The 20,374-nt window shown below is 35.0% G+C and overlaps 2 protein-coding genes across 2 annotated transcripts; one reads left to right on the top strand and one right to left on the bottom strand.

Moving 5' to 3' along the window:
- The first annotated feature begins 15,775 nt into the window (after positions 1 to 15,775).
- Positions 15,776 to 16,819, top strand: BJY04DRAFT_183255 (uncharacterized protein). The gene has a single exon (XM_073710434.1). It carries the CDS (start codon positions 15,931 to 15,933, stop codon positions 16,765 to 16,767), a length of 837 nt encoding a protein of 278 aa, XP_073574078.1. The 5' UTR covers positions 15,776 to 15,930; the 3' UTR covers positions 16,768 to 16,819.
- A 1,420-nt stretch (positions 16,820 to 18,239) lies between these two features.
- Positions 18,240 to 18,773, bottom strand: BJY04DRAFT_215690 (uncharacterized protein; the record flags this gene model as incomplete). The annotated part of the gene is made up of 1 exon (XM_073715535.1): positions 18,240 to 18,773. The coding sequence occupies one exon, from the start codon at positions 18,771 to 18,773 to the stop codon at positions 18,240 to 18,242; it is 534 nt and encodes a 177-aa protein (XP_073574077.1).
- Between the last annotated feature and the right edge of the window lie 1,601 nt (positions 18,774 to 20,374).

Raw genomic sequence — 20,374 nt, 5'->3', positions numbered from 1 at the left:
TCTAGAATTTTATAGTAAACAGTTTATTTCTATCTAATATAATATATTTTAGCGTGCTATAATTTATAATAATAGTATTAATAAATAGGCGACTTATATCCCTTGCAGTTATGGTTATTATTATTAATACTAGGTAGATATATTTCATGAGTCTATTTATAATAACTATAAGATAGTCCTTTCCTGACACTATAGTTAGTAAAGGACCCACGAAGTTAACTATAATCTATTCCTATGGTTTTGTTAGTATTTCTAGGTTTTATAATTTCCTGTATAGAGCATGTCTTACAGGCTTATTCCTAATATAACTTTTATATTTGCTAATATATTTTTTAACTTTTTTCCTTATATTTTTAATATAATAGTTTCTTGCGATCTTTTCATATATTTTGTTGATTCTAAAGTATCCTTCTGTTAGACTGTCATAATATAATAAAATAATCTCGTTAATTAGTGTAGGTAGGATATAGATTAATCCCTTAATTCGAATTATACTATCTTAGTGTTTAATTCTATTATTTAATACTTCTAGGATCTTTTACACGAGCTTATTATCCTTTAAGGCTTCCCTAACCTTATCCAGGACTTCTAGTCCGCTAACTTCTATTATTACGGCCAGGATTATTAGGTTATTTCTAAGTATTCTATCTTTATTAACTTATAGGATCGCTAGTTTCAGACTTTTCTCTTTATTCTTATAGTCTAGTCTTCGGCTAAGAGCATCCGCTTGCGCGTTCTTAGTCCCTTTATAATATATTATCTTATAATTAAACTACGATAGTAGTTTAGCTTATCTAGCTTATCTTCTTATTAATACTTTAGTTATTATAAAATAGGTTAGATTCTTGTGATTAGACCTGACTATAACTTGGTACCTTACGCCTTTTAGGTAGATTTTCTAATACTTAAATACTGCTATAATAGCTAGTAGTTCTTTATTATAGATATTATAATTTGTTTCTAGTGGCGTGAACTTTCTTAAATAGAAAGCTACTAATCTTTTCTTGCTATTAGTTCTAGTTTAGGTTATTATAGCCCCTAAAGTATAGTCTAATATATTTATTTCTATTATTATAAGTAGAGCAGGATTATGCTATTTCTAAACTAGTGGATTAGTTAGCTTTTTTTTAGCTTTTTTAAAAGCTTTTTATTACTTATTTATTTATTTATAAGGGACATCTTTTTTTAATAGCCTAAATAGGGGTTTTATATTATGGGCGTACCCCTTAATATAATATTAGTAATAGTTTAATAGACTAATGAATTATTATAGTTCTTTAAGGTTTTTAGGCACCGGCCATTCTTGAATTGCTTTAACTTTTAATACTTCCGCCTGGATACTATCCTTGGTAATCTAGTACCCCAAAAATTCTATTTCCTTAATATAAAACTCGCATTTCTTAAGCTTATATTTAAGATTTGCTTTTTATAGCTCTGCTAGTATTTCTTATATATCTAGTATATATTATTTAAAGGTTTCCGAATAAATAATAATATTATTAATATACACGCATGTGTATCTTAGTAGAACCTTTTATAATACTTTTTTAATATATTGCTGGAACGATGCTAGTACGTTAGTTAGCCCGAACAGCATAACCTAGTATTTATAAAAACCTTATTTTATTCTAAAAGTAGTCTTTTATTCTTTTCCTTCCTTAATCCTAATATGGTAATACGCGTTGGTTATATTAAGTTTCGTGAACCATTTTGCTCCGCGTAGTCTGTCCTGGATATTATTAATCAAGGGTAAGGGATACTAATCCTTAATTATCACGTTATTAAATAGTTAGTAATTAATATAAAGTCGCTCCTCTCCTCCCTTTTTTAGAACAAATAGGACCCCGTGCCTTATTAAAGACTTTAACTTTCGGATGATCCTAATAGGTTTTTTAGTATTAATATATTCTTTTAGCAACCTATTATATTTGTTGTTTAGTAAGATTATTTATTAGTAATCTAACACTTTCCCTTCCTAGATAGGTATAGTATAATTATAGGGCCCGTGTGGTGGTAGCGCCGGGTTCTTAGGTTTTTTAAAAATATCTTAAAATTAACTATACTCTTTCAGGACTTTCTAGAGTAGCTTAGCGTTATCCGTAACTACTACTAGTTACTAAGTATCTTCCCTATTTCTTTCTTTATTTTTTATAATTTTATAATATTATCTTATTTTGCTAGTAGCCTAACTAGGAATATTTATTAGCTATGCTTGCTTTAATAACTACTTTATTACTATAATAATAGAAATAACTAGACTTCTTTTTTTTAGGGTTATATAATTACCTCTAGGTATTAACCTCCTTATAGGTTATTTAACTGCCTGCTTAACCTTATTTTAAGTATATTATTAGCTACTAGCCCTAGCTAGTACCTTCTCTTTTATTTATAAGTATTTCTTTCTTTATTAAAATATTTTCTTGCTCTAATTAATATCCGGGTTATAATCCTCGAGCCACGGGATCCCTAATACTATATTATACTTGCCCAAAGGGGTTATATTAAAACTTAGTTCGCAGTATTTCCTATATACTATTATAGGTAGCGGTACTGATTCGATTATTAGTTCGAGAGTTCCTAGGTTCTTACTATTTAATCTATTAATTAGCGTGGGTACTTCTTTCCTTATACTTAGTAATTTATAAAAGTTCATAAATTTAGGGTTTATAAAATTACTAGTTACTCTTAAGTTAATTATAGTATTTACTAGCTGTCTGTTAACCTAAATTAATAGTTTAAGGTATTATCCTTGCTGCGTTACTACTAAGAATCCTGGCGAGGCTAGTTTATTACTTTCTAAAGATTTTAGTTCCTAGTCGGGCATCTTACTATACTATAGTAGTATTAGTACTAATCCTACCTCTTTCTTTCTTATATTATAGTAGAGACATGGTATTTTATAATAGTAGAGCTATATTTCGAATGTATAGTCCGGGTGTCTCTTGTACCTTTTACACGTGTAATTTATATAGTGGTATAAATACTCTATATTATTTTTTATATATCTAGGTGCGACCGGGCTATACTCTACTAGATCTTTTAGGGTATCGTGCTATGGTACTAGACACCTTTACTTATAGCAAGTAATCTATAATTATTAGTCGTGCTTAGGGTATTTAATATAATATTTATAGTTATATTATTAGTAATAATAGTATTTATAGTTAAGTAGGCTTCTCTACTTCCTACTAGTTTCCCTTAGCTTATTATAATAGTCTTAGTTATCTCGCCCACAGGCTTCGCAGAATCGTGGGTATTTATTATAAAACTATTTGTGTACTACCTAATCCTTATTAGTCCTGTCCCAGCATGTTAGCCAGACATAATAATATTAAAATATAATTTATTACTAGAGTTGTTATTACTCTTACTTAATCTTAACTCTCCTATATTCTTAGCAATTTTATTTTATAAAATCAGGCCTTTTCCTATTACCTAGTAGCCTGAAAGGATCTTCAGGTCCTTTTTAAATAGGGTTTTTAATTAGGGTTTCGGATACCTTAATAAGTTCCTCCCTACTAGGATCAGGGCCTTTTATTTAAGTACTAAATTATTTATTAAGGGGGTTAAAATCCTATATAATAGCTAGGAATTTGCTGTGCTCTCTTCCTTAAGCTAGCTTAATAATAGATTTATCTTAGTAAGTCCCGTCCGACCTCTTAACTTAGTTATTTTGCAAAATTTATTAAAGTTAATATTCTTTAGTATAATACTCACGCGTGAGCCCACGGGCCTCGCCACTATAAATAGCGTTATATTTTCTAGCCTAGATATATATATAGGCTTCTAGCTCTATATTAGTTATACTATTAAGGGCTTATTTATTTTATTTACTCTAATCTAGAAGTAAGTTACTTAGGCGTCCCCTTGCCCTTAACTCCCTAGCTTAGTATAATATATACCCGACTAGTTCTTCTATTTCCTAGGTAATTCTTGCAGCTTCTTTATAAGTTAAAGGCGAGTTATCCTCTAATTCCAGGATCTCTTTAATAGGGATAATTTCCCTTGTTATATTAAGTATTATTAGCTCTGCGGTAGTATTTAATTATTTCCTTTGTCTAGAACCTTTATAGTTTTTCTAGCCCTACTTCTTTCTTTAAGAGTAGTCTACTACTCTATAGCCTAATTTACCGCAGGTAAAGTATAGATTTTCTTTTTAGTACTATTCTCTTTCCTCCTTAGAAAGTATCGTATTAAGTTCTATTAGTTAAGGTTTATAAGGGTCTCCTCTACTAAAAGTCCTTCTAGCCTTGTTAGCATAGTAGCCTCCACAATTCTTATTCCCCTTAAGTTAGTAGTACTATCCTCCCCCGCCTTAATAATTATATTATTCCCTCAGCTCCCTAAGCTAGTTCCCGACACGAGATACTAGGTTATATATTTCTATTCATATCTCCAGCCTTAGTAAAAAGGCTAGCTTTTCTTAGACATTGTAATCCAAGGCTTTCTTAAAATAGAACATGAATACGTTGTCTTCTTACGTTAAGTAAGATATAACTTATTAAAATTCTAAGATAAGCTAACTAATATCCCTGCTAGCTTGTCATAGCTTATTAATTTTTTGTTCTATATTTCTAGTTTTATTAATATCTCTAAAGACTTGGGTAAGTTACTTCTTAAAAACACTATAGTCTCTAAAGATCTTTTTAGTATCTTTAGCTAGGTTCTTATAATTAGTTTCCTGCTATTCCCTAACATAAGGTTTAAACTACTTGTATACTTTTCTAGAGAGATAAGTTAATACAAATATAACCTTATTAGACTCGTTTGCTAGCTTATCTATATTAATATTAATAAAGGTTTATATTTAAGTAAGGAAATACTAGAGTTTAGATTACTTGCTATTAAATAGTTTAGGAGTCTTAACTTTAATAGCCTTTACCTTAAGGCGATTCTTAAGTATATTAATATGCTCCTAGAGCTGCTTAATCTTATTATTGGTGCCGGTGCTAGTAAGAGTATTAACTCTTTCTTTAAGTTAGTTAGTTAGGGAGTTAATACTCTTAGACTAACTATTTATTTGCTCCTGCATAATCCTTATATTATTAGCTAGCCCAGCGAGCTATTATTAAAGCGTAATATTTTTACTAGCTAAAATAAGCTAAGCCGCTGGCCTATTAGCTTAACTAGTAAGTTAAGATATTACTTTTTAGTTTTAAATCAAGTTAAAACACTCACGTTAACTAGTGATTAATATATTATAGAAGAGCAGACCTCTCTATGTCTTCCTAACCCTAGTAACCTCTCGTAAGCTTTATAACACTTGACTTAACTTACTTAGTCCTTTCCCAAACAGCTTTATATCTAACTAGTATAAAGACTAGTCATGGTCGGGGTTAAGCTTAGTTAAGGTAGGCAAGGCCAAGTATCCTACGTATAGAATACTTATAAAGTAGTTCGTACGAGTGTATTGCTGTTCTAAAGGTAACTCTAAATAATAATAATTTATTAATTATAAAGAATAAGTAAGACTAGATATAATAGTAATAAGCATCCTTAAATATCCTTTATAATATATCCTTTAATATACTAATAATAAATGGTTTAGTATACTATCTACTCTTGGCCCTACTACCTATATATTATCCTATATACTAAATATCTTGGCGGTGCGACAAAGGTTCCTTCTTCTGATTGGTTCTTACTTAGCATAGTCGGGGTTCTTCCTGTTAGCAGTGGGCTCGATAGGCTGTCAGGCTCCCGCGGCTGGCTGTGTCTTAACAAGTATCCCTTACCCTTAATCGATAATATCCAGGACAGATTACGCGGAGCGAAATAGTTCACGAAACTCGACGTAACCAACGCGTATTACCATATTAGGATTAAGGAAGGAAAAGAATAAAAAACTATTTTTAGGATAAAATAAGGTCTTTATAAATATTAGGTTATGCTGTTCGGGCTAACCAACGCACTAGTATTATTCTAGTAATATATTAAAGAAGTACTATAGAAGGTTTTACCTAGATACACATATATATATATTAATAATATTATTATTTACTTAGAAACCTTCGAGTAATATATACTAGATATGCAAGAAATGCTAGTAGAGCTATAAAAAGCAAATCTTAAATACAAGCTTAAGAAATACGAGTTCCATATTAAGAAAACAGAGTTTTTAGGATACTAGATTACCAAGGATAGTATCTAGGCAGAAGCGTTAAAGGTTAAAGTAATCTAGGAATAGCTTACACCAAGGAACCTTAAAGAACTATAATAATTCATCGGTCTACTGAACTATTACTAATACTATATTAAGGGGTACGCCTATAAAATAGAACCCCTATTCAAACTATTAAAAAAAGATATCCTATACGAGTAAACAAATAAGCAATAGCAGGCTTTTAAAAGAGTTAAGGGAAACCTAACTAATTTACTAGTTCGGAAGCAGTATAATCCTGCTTTACTTATAATAGTAGAAATAGATGTATTAGACTATGTTTTAGGGGCTATAATAACCTAAACCAGAACTAATAATAAGAAAAGATTAGTAGCTTTCTATTTAAGGAAGTTCACGCTACTAGAAGCGAATTATAATATCTATAATAAAGAATTACTAGTTATTATAGCAGTATTTAAATACTAAAAAATCTACCTAAAAAATATAAGGTACTAAGTTATAGTCAGGTCTAATTATAAGAACCTAACTTACTTTATAATAACTAAAGTATTAACAAGAAGATAAGCTAGATAGGCCGAACTACTATTATAGTTTAACTATAAGATAGTATACTATAAAAAGACTAAGAACGCGTAAGCAGACGCCCTTAGCCAAAAACTAGACTATAAAAATAAAGAAAAAAGTCTAAAACTAGTAATCCTACAAGTTAACAAAAATAGAATACTTGGAAATAACCTAATAATCCTAGCTATAATAATAAAAGTTAGCAGACTAGAAGTCTTAAACAAGGTTAAAAAAGCCTTAAAAAATAATAAGCTTATATAACAGATCCTAGAAGCGTTAAATAACAGGATCAAATACTAAGACAGCATGATTTAAATTAAGGGATTAATCTATATCCCACCTACGCTAATTAATAAGATTATTTTATTACACTATAACAGTCTAATAGAAGAATACTTTAGAATTAATAAAATATGCGAAAAGATCGCAAGGAACTATTATATCAAAAATATAAGGAAAAAGATCGAAAAATATATTAGTAAATATAAAAGTTATATTAAGAACAAGCCTGCAAGGCATGCTCCGTATAGGAAACTATAGAACCTAGAAGTACTAACAAAACTATAGGAATAGATTATAGTTGACTTCGTGGGTCCTTTACTAACTATAGTATTAGGAAGGGACTATCTTATAGTTATTATAAACTAACTTATAAAATATATCTACCTAGTACTAATAATAATAACCATAACCGCAAGAAATATAGGTCGCCTATTTATTAATACTATTATTATAAATTATAGCACGCTAAAATATATTATATTAGATAGGGATAAACTATTTACTATAAAATTCTAGAAATTAGTTATAGACTAAATAGGGATTAAGCTACAAATAACTACCGCGTATTAACCGCAATCTAATAGACAGATAGAAAAAGTGAACTAGACTATTAAGTAATACTTCTAACATTACGTGAACTATATACAAGATAACTAGGAAGATAACCTACTAATAGCCTAGTTTATATATAATAACTTGGTTTATAGTATAACTAGCATAACACCCTTTAAAGCTAATTATAAATATTATCTAAGCATGTATAAAGAACTATTATAAAAAGAACTAATAGCTAAGGAAGCTAACCTCTTTATAAATAAGTTAAAAATAATCTAAGCCTAACTATTAAGAAACTTAGAATTTATTAACATGCAGATAGCAACTTATTATAATAAGAAAAAATCTAAAGAACTAGATCTAAGAGAGGGGGGGAAGGTCTTCCTCCTATAATAAAATATTAAGATAAAACAACCAAGCGTAAAGCTAGACCACGTCCGCTTGGGACTATTTAAAATTAAGAAGTAACTAGGACTAGTCAATTATTAACTAAAGCTACCAGCTTTAATAAAATATATATACCTAGTTTTCTATATCTTATTATTAAAACTAGTACCTATTAACGCCAAACTCACTAAATATATAGAAGTTAAAGAAATAGACAAAGCAAAATACAAAGTTAAAAAGATTCTAGACCACAAGCAAGTCAGCGGCAAAACCTAATATCTAGTAAAATAAAAAAAATATAATACCTCTAAAAATACCTAGGAACCTATCGAGAACCTAATAGGTTACTAGAAGAAGATTCAGGAGTACTACCAGGGATCTTAAAAGCAGAAAAATCCATGTTCTACTAGAATATTAGGGACCTAATTATTTAAGTTAGACTAGTTTAGTCTGATATCGCAGCTAGCTAAGTAACCGTAGCCTTATACTTATTAGCTAGGTACTTAAGTTTAAAGCAATCCTTAGTAGTTAGGGGATCCTCCTTATCTAACTAATCTATCACTACTATATCATAATCTAATATCTTAACACCACGCTCCTTTAGGAATTTTTGTTATTTTTAGAAATAAGATAATTTAGCAAATAAACGAGCAGAAGCCTCCTCAGCCTCGATAATCTTATACTCTATTTATTCCTTATCACGTTTTAAGTCAGCCCACTACTTCTCGCTATAAAATTATTTCTCATATTTCTAACCGCGACAGGTACACAACGCGTAATTCCGGCTTTTTAAGTCTATAATATAAATAATATTACAGGAGAAGCAGTGCTTACAAGGGTTAGGAATAGGAAGGCTATTACAAATAATACTCTTAGACTAGGTAATATAGTTAGCAAGGCAATTCCTCCTAGGAGGCATGTTAAGCTATCTTAGGAGAAGGAGAAAAAAGAGAAGTCAAAAACTCACGGGTGTGCGGGGAGTCTACAATACTTATACCTTTCAGGACGAAAAACAAGAAGAAGGGGAGATAGTATTAAGAACCCAGCAAGGCGGAACTACAAGACAGAAACTCGGGCAAGAAAAAGGACTAGGGGTATTAGCCTAGGAACAGAGAAGCCCCACGAATAAAGACCCGGGAAAGCGCAGGACCCGCGGGGCGGGAACCAGGCAGAAAGGCCTGGGGCTATAGCCATAAATAAAAAAAAATAGACAGGTATAAAACTAGTAATAGATAGGATACTAGAAGCTAGGCTAAACTAATTATAATCTTAATCACTACCTAGTATAGTGTCTCGGCAGTCACGTGCATATACTATCTAATATACTAGGTAATAGTAGGAGAATAATATATAAGGAAAAGATATCTTATTAGATATACTATCTAGTATATTATAGAAAGGTAGGAAAATAGTATACTAGCGAAGGATATTTAAGGACGCTTATTATTATTATATCTAGTCTTACTTGTTCTTCGTGATTAATTATAAATTATTATTTTAGAGTTACTTTTAGAATAGTAATATACTCGTACGAACTACTCTACAAGTATTCTATATATAGGATACTTAGCCTTGCCTACTTTGACTAAGCTTAACCTGACTATGACTAGTCTTTATACTAGTTAAATATAAAGCTGTGAAGAGAAGGGATTAAGTAAGTTAAGTCAAGCATTGCGAGCTTACGAGAGGTTACTAGGGTTAGGAAGACGCAGAGAGGTCTGTTCTTCCGTAACAGCCACGTCTTAAATATATAATCTAGGTATTTCCTGTACCCTTTACACGTGTAGTTTATTTAATAGTATAAATACTTTATATTATTTTTTATATATCTAGGCGCGACTAGGCTATATTTTACTAGATCTTTTAAAGTATCGTGCTATAGTACTAGATACCTTTATTTATAGTAAGTAACCTATAGTTATTAGTCGTGCTTAGGGTATTTAATATAGTACTTATAGTTATATTATTAGTAATAATAATATTTATAGTTAAGTAGGCTTCTCCGCTTTTTACTAGTTTCTTTTAGGTTATTATAATAGTCTTGGTTATCTCCCCTGCAGGCTCTATAAAATTATAGATATTTATTATAAAATTATTTATATACTACCTAATTCTTATTAGTCCTGTCCTAGTATATTAGCTAAATATAATAATATTAAAATATAATTTATTACTAAAGTTATTATTATTTTTACTTAATTTTAGTTCTCTTATATTCTTAGTAATTTTATTTTATAATATTAGGCCTTCTCTTATTACCTAGTAGTTTAAAAAGATCCTTAAATCCTTCTTAAATAGGGTTTTTAATTAGGGTTTTAGGTACCTTAATAAGTTCCTCCCTACTAGAATTAGGGTCTTTTACTTAAGTACTAAATTATTTATTAAGAAAGTTAAAGTTTTATATAATAGCTAGGAATTTACTGTGCTCCCTTCCTTAAACTAGTTTAGTAATAGATTTATTTTTATAAGTCCTATCTAACCTCTTAACTTAATTATTTTGCGAAATTTATTAAAGTTAATATTTTTTAATATAGTACTTATATATAAGCCTACAGGCCTTATTATTATAACTAGTATTATATTTTCTAGCCTAGATATATATATAGGCTTCTAGCTCTATATTAGTTATATTATTAAGGGCTTATTTATTTTATTTACTTTAATCTAGAAGTAAGTCGCTTAGGCATCTCCTTACTCTTAACTCCCTAGCTTAATATAATATATACTTAACTAGTTTTTTTATTTCCCGGGTAATTCTTATAGCTTCTTTATAGGTTAAAGGCATATTTATATTTTTTATATACTCTACTTTTTCTAGGGATATAGTAAAAAGGTCTTCTTCCCTAGTTATATTAAGTATTATTAGCTTTATAGTAGTGTTTAGTTATTTCTTTTATCTAGAACTTTTATAGTTTTTCTAGCCCTGCTTCTTTTTCTAAAAATAATCTACTATTTTATAGCCTAATTTGCCGCAGGTAAAGTATAAATTCTTTTTTTAATATTATTCCCTTTCCTTCTTAGAAAGTATTATATTAAGGTTTATTAGTTAAGGTTTATAGAGATTATTATATCCCTAATTTCTTAGCTAAAATTATTACTTAGTATTAGCGTAATTTCCCCTAGTCCTGCTAGATTAATAAAAATATAATACTTAATATTTATTATACTAGTACTAATAATAATCTTTTTTTCTTGCCTGTAGGTTTTAGAGTTAGTTATTAATTTATACTACTTACTTAACTATTTCTTTAATAGTCTTAGGTTTATTTATAATAATTATTTTTTTAAGGATCTCTTACTTAAGTCCTTTTTTAAACTACCTAATAAAAGCTTTATTATCCTAAAATATGCGTGATTATAACTATATAAACTTAGATATATAATAAGATATATTACCTATTTACCTTAGTTATCTTATCTCATGTTTAGTATTTTAAGTAATATTAATATTACTAAAGGTATTTTCTAAGTATTTCTTAAAGATACTATAATTTATAAAGATTTCCTTAGTATTATTAGTTATATTATCTATATTAGTAGTCTAGTATTCTCTTATAAAAGGTTTAAATTATTTATAAGCTGCCCTAGTAAGGTAAGTAAAAGTAAAAAAAACTTTATCTCCTTATTTTATAAACTTATCCTTATTAATATTAAGATAGGTATTTATCTAGGTCTATTAGTACCTAAGCTTTAATTAAATACTATTAAAAGGCTCGGGGGTTTTAAGTTTTATAGTCTTTGCGGTAAGCCTATTACTAAGTTTAAAGACCTACTCCTAGAGTTATTTAATTATTTCTTAGGTATTACTAGTAAGAGTAGTATTATATTAGTTAAGGTTATTAGTTAAGCTATTAATAATCACGGCTTAATTATTAAGCTGCTCCTATATAGTATAAATAATAGACTAGAGTTATTTTATATTAATAAAAGGTTGGTTAGCTTGCTAGTTTCTTCTAGAAACTATAATAATAATTATTTTAAGTTAAGATAAGATACTCGTGTTAACTAGTAATTAATATATTATAAAAAAACTAACCTCTAGCTTCTTCCTAACCCTAATAACCTCTTATAAGCTTATAATACTTAACTTAACTTACTTAATCCTTTTTTTAAATAGCTTTATATTTAACTAGTATAAAGACTAGTTATAATTAAGGTTAAGCTTAGTTAAAATAAGTAAGGCCAAGTATCTTATATATAAGGTACTTATAGAGTAGTTTATACAAGTATATTACTATTCTAAAAATAACTCTAAGATAATAATTTATATTAATTATAAAGAATAAGTAAGACTAGATATAGTAGTAATAAGTATTCTTAAATATTTTTTATCTTAACTACTATTCTAACTACTCTTCTTTTATTATTAGCATAGTAGTTTAAGTAATAGTTCTTAGTAATTATTATTTTAACTACTAATACTTGGCTATCTATTATAGTAGTTATTATAGTAGTCTTATATAACTTATAGCTTACCTTAATTTTTTTTTACTTATTTAATAGCTTACTACTAGAGTATACTAGATTATTATCCTAGGATAATAATTATTATCCTGTAACTACTATCTCTTTCTAATAGTAGTTTTTTTCTTAATAATAGTTTTTCTTAAACTACTATTCTCCCCTAGTAGTAGTCCTCCGTAAACTACTATCCTCCTAGGGTTCTTATTCTTCCTAGACTACTATCCTCCCGCGACTGTAGTCCTAACTAACCTGCTGTCTTTTCCTCCTAGCTATCCTAACCAGAATAGCTGTCCCTATTTCTGCCTTGCGACCCCGCCTTGCTGGGTTCTTAACACATATGCCTATTATATGCTAAGAATATACTTACTTATAGTAAGTATAAGGTATTCCTCTTTTTCTAGAACTTTCGAAACTTTATCTACTATATCCTTAGGAAGATATATTAGGGAAGGTAAAGAGTATAAATATTAGCCCCGGGTTATAAGTATTATATAAGAAAATTAATCCTAGTTCTTAGGGATAAAAAAGTTAAAATAAGAAGAATATTTAGCTTGTTTAAGCTTAATTAGACCGCTTTTATAAGCTTAGTTATATTTAAAAAAACCTATTATAATAAGAGTAAAAAAATAATATTATTCTTTAGGTTATTCTAGCTAAGAATACTCCTTAATAAGATATTTTAAGTATAACTTATCAAGCTTATAAGTAGTTAAGGTAATAAGTTATATTATATACTATATTTTAAGGTCTAAACTTTTATTATACCTAAGGAATTTATACTAAGTTTGTACTTAATATATAATATATATATATAAGATATAAAAAATATATAAACTCTATTATATTAGAATAATTTTGGTCTATTATAAAAATATGTATATTTATCCCCGTACTTATAAGGTAAGGATACTTTTTCTTAATTATACCTAGAATTCTAGTTCTTAAGAAATACTAGCTAATATTATTTTATCTTCTTTTTTAAAAGATTATCTAGTCTAAGATTCTAATATATATACTTCTTATATTACTAAAGAAACTTAAAGTATTAAATATTAATATTATTAAAATTATTATATAGGATATTACTTTTCTTAGATATTATTAACTACTAGTTAATCTAGGGGTAGTACTTAATACTAGTATATTTATATAATTAATATTAAATTTTTACTCTAGTTTTATTACTACCTAGCTAATAAAAAAGGCAGATAAAATAAAGGAATAGACTACCTAAATACTTTATACTAAATTAAATCTAGAGATATATTAGGTATTTATAAAACTATTATAGTAAACTTACTTAAGATATCTCTCTTATAAAAATTAAGCTTATTTTAGTTGCTTCTATCCCTTTAAAGATTAGGTTTTTTAGGTAGTAAATAAAATAAAGAATTCCTAGGTTAGATAAATTTTATAAATCTTTTATTATAGGGTAGTTAGGTATAAGAATATACTTTTAAATCTTATTAATTATAATTTAACTATAGTTATTAGTTAAGATAATAAGGCCCTACCTCTAAATATATAATAGTATAAAGCCTATAAGTAATAGGATTTTAGGGACAAGTATTTTATTTATAATATTTATTTTACCTAAATTAGACTTAGTATCTAAAATATTAGATAAATCTATATTTAATAAGGGAGTTATATTTTTAGGAGCTTTTTTAGTTATATTATTTAGTTCTTATAAAGGGGTTAAGCATATGCGCGGCATATCCAAAGGCAGAATTTATATTAGTATATAGGATTTTATTAATAAAATAGATAACCTCGTCCTTAAACTTAGCATCGGCCATAGTTATACATAAAATAAGTAATCAGGGGTTAGAAAATTAAAAAGTTTAAAGCTAAGCAGGCCTTGGGACACTAAAATTTCAACTAAACGCCAAGGTGTTTCTCCGTTCCGTGCTTGATTGCCTCCAAGCCCCGTTCACCTAATTTTGAAACCCCGTTCTGCTGTAAGCCCGCGGACGCACATCTCGTTTGTCAACAGCTCAACAGTCCCAGAGTTATCCCTGCAAAAGACCGGTTACCTTGTTGTCTCGTCTCCGGAGTCGACACCAAAATGCATTGAAAAAAAAAACACGAGGGTTGAGCTCCGACGGCTCCACGGGCTATCACAGAGTCTAGTTCTGGCGCCCTCAAAGCCCATTGCGACTGGCTTCACTCATGCGGCCGTGTTTCGCCAGGGTATATCACCCAATCGTCCCAATTCCGCCTTAGAATCCATACTAGAAACATAGAGGGCGCTCACGAGTCTACAGAAATAGCGATCGGTGACTATCTCTCGTTCCCGGAGGATCCCACGGAGTCGCGGCATTGCCGGATGCTATCGTCGTCCGTCCTTTTCGAAAAGAGCCGAGCCAAGGGAAGCTCGGCTGCAATGCGCATAAGAGAGCCAACCTTCCGGCACCCCGGCTGCCACAATATCAAGTTGTCCGTCTTTGTTGATTCTTATGAACCTGGTCGCGCAAATAACCGCCATTTATCTCACGCCTCCAAACTCGTCTGATCTGAAGGAATAAATACTCTAGAGCAAAATAGCCGCGGGATTGGCATAGCCAGACACATCATTATATTTATCGACCATGCCAGCCCAGCAACAAGCAGAAGCTGACTGAATTACGACCAAAGGGCAAGTGACCCCAGTCTCTTGCTAATATATGGCAACGGCTTCGAGAATCGCGCTGACCGAACTTTCTCTAGGCTCTCTCGTTACCGTGAATCGGCGAATCCTTAAGGCTTTCGAAGGAAACAACATGCTCAGGTTCAGAAACAGCAGCGGGACCGCATGAAGGCGGCTCTGGAGCGTATCGCACGAATAATGGAAGTGGGAGGTGTCAACGAAGGGACCGGAGCACTAAAGTACGTCATTCACCCCGAAGCGCGCCATGTGGCTGGCGTAGCACGAATCCAACCCATCCCATGGGTCAATCAAGGTTAATGCAGCCATTCTTCTTGGGAACAGATGTTCCTGGCGCACAACTTTCGCTTCCGCTAATGGTATAGAACTCCGCATTGATCCGGCATTGTCCCAGTATTAAGCAATTAGCCGTCTGAGGACTGGGGCAAGGGAGGGGAGACGAACAATATTACAGCAGGCGTTGAGAGGGCATGGGTTGAGATCAGCCAAATCAGTGTCATCATCAGGCTGTTTTGTATCAGCGACTTGAGGGCCAAGATTGCGTTCGCCTGCCAGTGCTAAGGCACATTTTGGTGCCTACCCAGAGCCCCTGCATCAATCATTTCATTGCCTTTTTAACGCCGCTGGGATCTCAACCCTTCAATTTGCCGTCACCCTCGACGCCCTCGCACTTCCAACTCGTTGCAACCCACAATTCTGGGAGCATTTCTCAGCAGATTGGGAATATTCTTCCTCGGACTACACAAGTTTGAAATGTTCAAGGGGCCTAATCGCCAAGGCACTTCAAGTTGGCCCTTCCTAATTCCACCAATCAAAGCCACCGCGGGGCAACCCGATATAACTTCCTCCAGCGGCGCCCCCTATATCAGACGCCTGTCCAGCCGTGCTTTCGTTCCTTTCTCTTGCAAAAATGCCTTTCACTCGTTTGTTCTTCCTAATCCTCACCACGCTCTTTTCTGCCCTCACCACATCCCAGTCTCCCATATCCACCACCATCATCGAACTCGACCATATCTTCCCGCGCAATGAAACCTATGCGCCCATCCACTATTTCCCGCTGGTATGGGGTCTGCAAAACGCAACAGCGGCTTACCCTCTAGGCTTCAGTCTCTACTGGCGCCTAAGTCTGGCAGACTCTGCTGTGTACGTCTCCCAGGGCAGGGGATGGTTCCCTTCCGACGAGCACATGGATGACTCGTACTCTTACGGCACTGCGCCCGCGGACCCGATTGTATTCAACGAGTTTCCCATCACCTTGAGAAACTTCTCGACTGGCCGCTGGCAGCTCGACTGGAAGTTCGGGTTCAGGTCTAATTGCTCCCTGGTGGATCCGGGGACGCCGGATGAACATTATCGCACACAGCCGTACCAAAGCGTCGAGTTTACGATTGCTGAAGGTGGCCGGACGGTTGATTTGCTGGGAGATTGGGGCTGCAGAGCTGACAGTGAGAGTGAGCTTGTTAGCGCGGTTGCATTTGAGATCTCGAAGCCTCACGACTTTGAACCCGACCAAAACTGTCCCGTTGTGAATAGTACCAAGGCAGATCCTTGTGCCCTGCAATTTAATAAAGAAGCTGTAGGAAATGTCACTGCCGCGGCCCGCGAACTAGGACGCTGTGAGTCTTTCGAGGGTGAACTCGCAGACTTTCCTGTGAGCTGTCGAAATAGCGCGATGCCGGCCTCTGCCAGATGGACGGGCAGTTTCATCCTCTTCACAATTGGTTGGCTTGCTGTTGTGACGGGATAGCGTTTGATTCATCTAAATGTACATACTTTTCAATCTGATCATCTGATCATGGCAGTTGCTTCTCGTTGCCAAGTTCAGCTGCTGGACTGGTACGTGCTGAGCTGGTACTTGCTGCACCTGTGATGCTAACTCCGCCTCTATTACGCGTTATAAGATGGTACCTTAGTAGGAGTGCCATTAACAAAGCGTGCGGTGCGGTGACGGGCAGAGCACCACGTCTATAGAGCCGTTTGTATGATTCCGAGGGTCAATGTGCAACGAAAACAACTCACACATTGGCTGGCTGTCGGCTTCTGTAACTAAGTGATGATCTCGCTTGAAAGGATACACATGGGAATCAAAGGTCAAGACACTGGGTATGTTATCGAGGATGGTGCATTACACTGGGACAGCGAGAGTAACCGTGCGGAGAAAGACCAGAACTGGCACTTTAAACTACCAAGTACCTTGTTACAAAACATGAGATCGCGAATGTTTCAGGGACTATATAATGCCTGGGCAAGATGGATTTCGTCTAGCGAATGTGTAACCTCTTTGGCACCAGTGAGCCATTTCAAATCGCAATACAAACAAAGTACCCCTGCCACAAACTGCCGCAGGAGTTCTTCACCATCAGATTCCAGCTTAGGAATCAGCCTGTGCGCATTGGTTGCGAAAACTGGTATAGGAGTCATTTTCCTCGCTGAAACTATTGGAACTCTTAAAAGGTCGTCATAGACATCTTTATTATGAGACTTTTTCAATTCGACTAAAAAGGTGCCATGACACCAGATTATCTCAGGTGTAGTCTATAGTCGATCCCTCAATCTCACATTGATTCTAGAGCTTTTGCATCTATGGTTCGATGCGCTATGAAGAGGCCAGAATAGCGTGTTAGTCTCTTATTCCCTATTCCCTGGCACAGGCCCGAGTATGTATTCCTGCCGACACGCCCCACCACAATGATGACAATCCTTCCTCTTTATCTGTCTTCAGCCTCAATTCGATTCTCTCTTCTTTTGCAGTTGAAAACGCATTTTCAAGGAGGATCTCCCGCCCCCACTAAAGACCTTCGTTTCCACCTTCCAAAGCAACAGAACCGCCCGGGCGAGACAACACAACACGACCCTTTCCACCGAATCGTCGCGAGCTCCAAATACTTGCGATAACCCAGTTTCTGATTTTCTGTATCACTAGAAGCAGCTGCATACGGCAGGGATCTTGACTCCTTTCACTGCCACATGCGGACCCAATGTGAGGAGGTCCCCATTTCCAAGATCTGTGAGAGAGTGTACCGTCTAACATGCTTCTTTAGTTGACTCGCCCTCGAGATTTTTACCGTCGTTTTCGAGTTCGCCTTGACATACTGCTCGACTTTGCCCCGGAACTGATACTGGTGGAAGGTGTTTGGAACACGGGCGCTGAAGTTGGCACGCTACTCGACTCATTACACACCCTGCACCGAGGCCTTGATCCAGGTTCCGTCTTTCAATCTATGGCTTTTGCCTCGCAGTATAATCTAAAATGCTGCCTAAACCTTTCCCAGACGTCAAACACTCATCAGCAAACTGAAGCGCAACCTCCATAAAGGCCACCACATCGAAATCTTTCTCCAAAATTCCAACCTCGCGCAACTCGTTGACCCCACTCCTCGTCCAGCTCACACAATTCTCATCCAGAACACCCTTTCTCGGCAAAGGCAGCTCCCCCATCCTCCTCCGCAATTCCTCAACCGCCGACCCGGTCGCTTTCCCCACAAAGACCCTCCCGAGAATCTGGAACGCCAAGTCTGGATCTGCATCCGTCCGCTCACGAAATCGCCAATTCTCCTTCGTTTCGCCGGTCTCAGGATCGATATACATTGAGTCTGTGACATCTAAGTGGGTGTGAGGGCCGGAAGCTGGGTTCTTGGGAGAAATTAGGATACCCCAGTGGTAGGCGGAGTAGCCGAGTCGTTGGCGCGCTTCACCGAGGGAGTTCTTCCCGCGGGGGTGAAGGGTTATGGAGATGCGAGGCTTGTTTCTCATTCTGCCCTAAAGGTGAAGATCAATCGACCGCTGTCTTGATGATCGCTGATGGTCGATTCTGTGTTCGGATGTGAGGTGTGTGCGGATGCGGGTCAGACGTGGACCGGATCCATTGGCCGACTCCACGCGTGGGGTTACCTAGGGTTAGGACGGCTTGGATATCCGCGTACTATATTCCGACGACGTCGCAATCAGCCGGCGTGCCTTATGATCGATGAGCACGTTGACTATGGCCAAGACGATAATTGTGGGAGGTGAGGAGAGGGCTGTCGGGGAGTAGAGTACTCCACCTCGGTTCGACAGCAATGATCGACGCTTGTTCCTAATAAATGGGCAGTATATGCCGTGAACGCTTGCGTATCAAGACTACAGCATTTCTAACTCGTTGCGCGTAAGATCTTTATTTCTGGCCAACTTGGGTTCTTGGCCTGATTAAGAGAGGTATATACATTTAGCAATAAACTAGAATCTCTATATCTCGAAGCCTCTTCATGAAAATGTGTACTTGTATGTTTAAACACCAACTGAGCCTCTCGTATTGTGCTCTGAATCATACCCATAATGAACTTGCATAGTACTGTTGAGAACTAGTATGTGAGCTCATTACACTGTACCGGCATACTGAAAAGTGGATATGATCTCCCCCCCACACACACAGGATTATCTCGCCCGAGCAAGAACATAATGAATAACTGGATAACTACTAAAATACTAGCTTCAAACTAACCCAGACTCTCAGCATCCCGTGTCCATTTGACCTTCTAAATCTACCAAAAGTTGTGTTGGGGTCGATGTATCCTGAGGCCCCGACCTCGAGCCGCCGCACCTTCCGAAACAGTCAACAACATCCTCGCCAGCTCACCACCCTCAACGCAGCAACCACACTTGAATTGGGAGCGGGAATAGCTTCAGCATTTCCAGCTTCTCATCGCAAAAGCACCGCCAAGGGCGCTAAACGCTGTATACCCCACCAGGGACCCACTCTACCCCGGATATCAGCACAAGATGCTGCTACCTTTTTTCTGTTATCGCCTTTTAAGAACGATGAATGTAGACCACGACGATAATAATAAGCAGCTCTACCCAAAGGCAATCCATTCTGCTGCTCATAGACCCAAAGCTGAGTCTTGAAGACGGTGGTGGAGCGAAACCTCAGTTGACGACCTCAACACCACCACCACCAACACAACTCAGACCTCCCCTGACCACTCACAACCACCCAAGCCACTCCAGCAGCAGCACAAATCCCAAATCCGACGAGAAATTCCCTAACCAGGCCAGGTAGCTCAACGGTTAGAGCGCCGATGATGCAGGAGCCCGGGAGCGTAGTGGGTGCACACACCAAGCAGCTTTTACAGTGCTTGACTCCCGACGCATGATTCATTTCAGGCGTGGGCACCAACAAGCGATTTTCCGGAGATGCTGGGTTCGAGTCCCGCCCTGGCCCCTTTTTTGCTTTTCTTTCTTTTTGGACATGGAGAGAGAGCCTGAGGTTGACGGGTCCATTGTTGTGGTGGTTGCCGGATTGGGAAGGGGAGGATATCATGGAGGTGCCAAGGTGGAGAGCAGAAAAAAGTGGGTCTGGTGGATGAGACACACTG

Source organism: Aspergillus karnatakaensis, assembly GCF_047715665.1.
Source record: "Aspergillus karnatakaensis strain CBS 102800 unplaced genomic scaffold BJY04scaffold_11, whole genome shotgun sequence".
NCBI classification, from domain to species: domain Eukaryota; kingdom Fungi; phylum Ascomycota; class Eurotiomycetes; order Eurotiales; family Aspergillaceae; genus Aspergillus; species Aspergillus karnatakaensis.
Note: the sequence above shows the minus strand (reverse complement) of the source record. Positions and strands in the feature narration are given on the sequence as shown.

Coding starts and splice junctions, on each gene's coding strand:
- BJY04DRAFT_183255 (XM_073710434.1), top strand. CDS start 15,931: ATGCCTTTCACTCGTTTGTTCTTCCTAATCCTCACCACGCTCTTTTCT.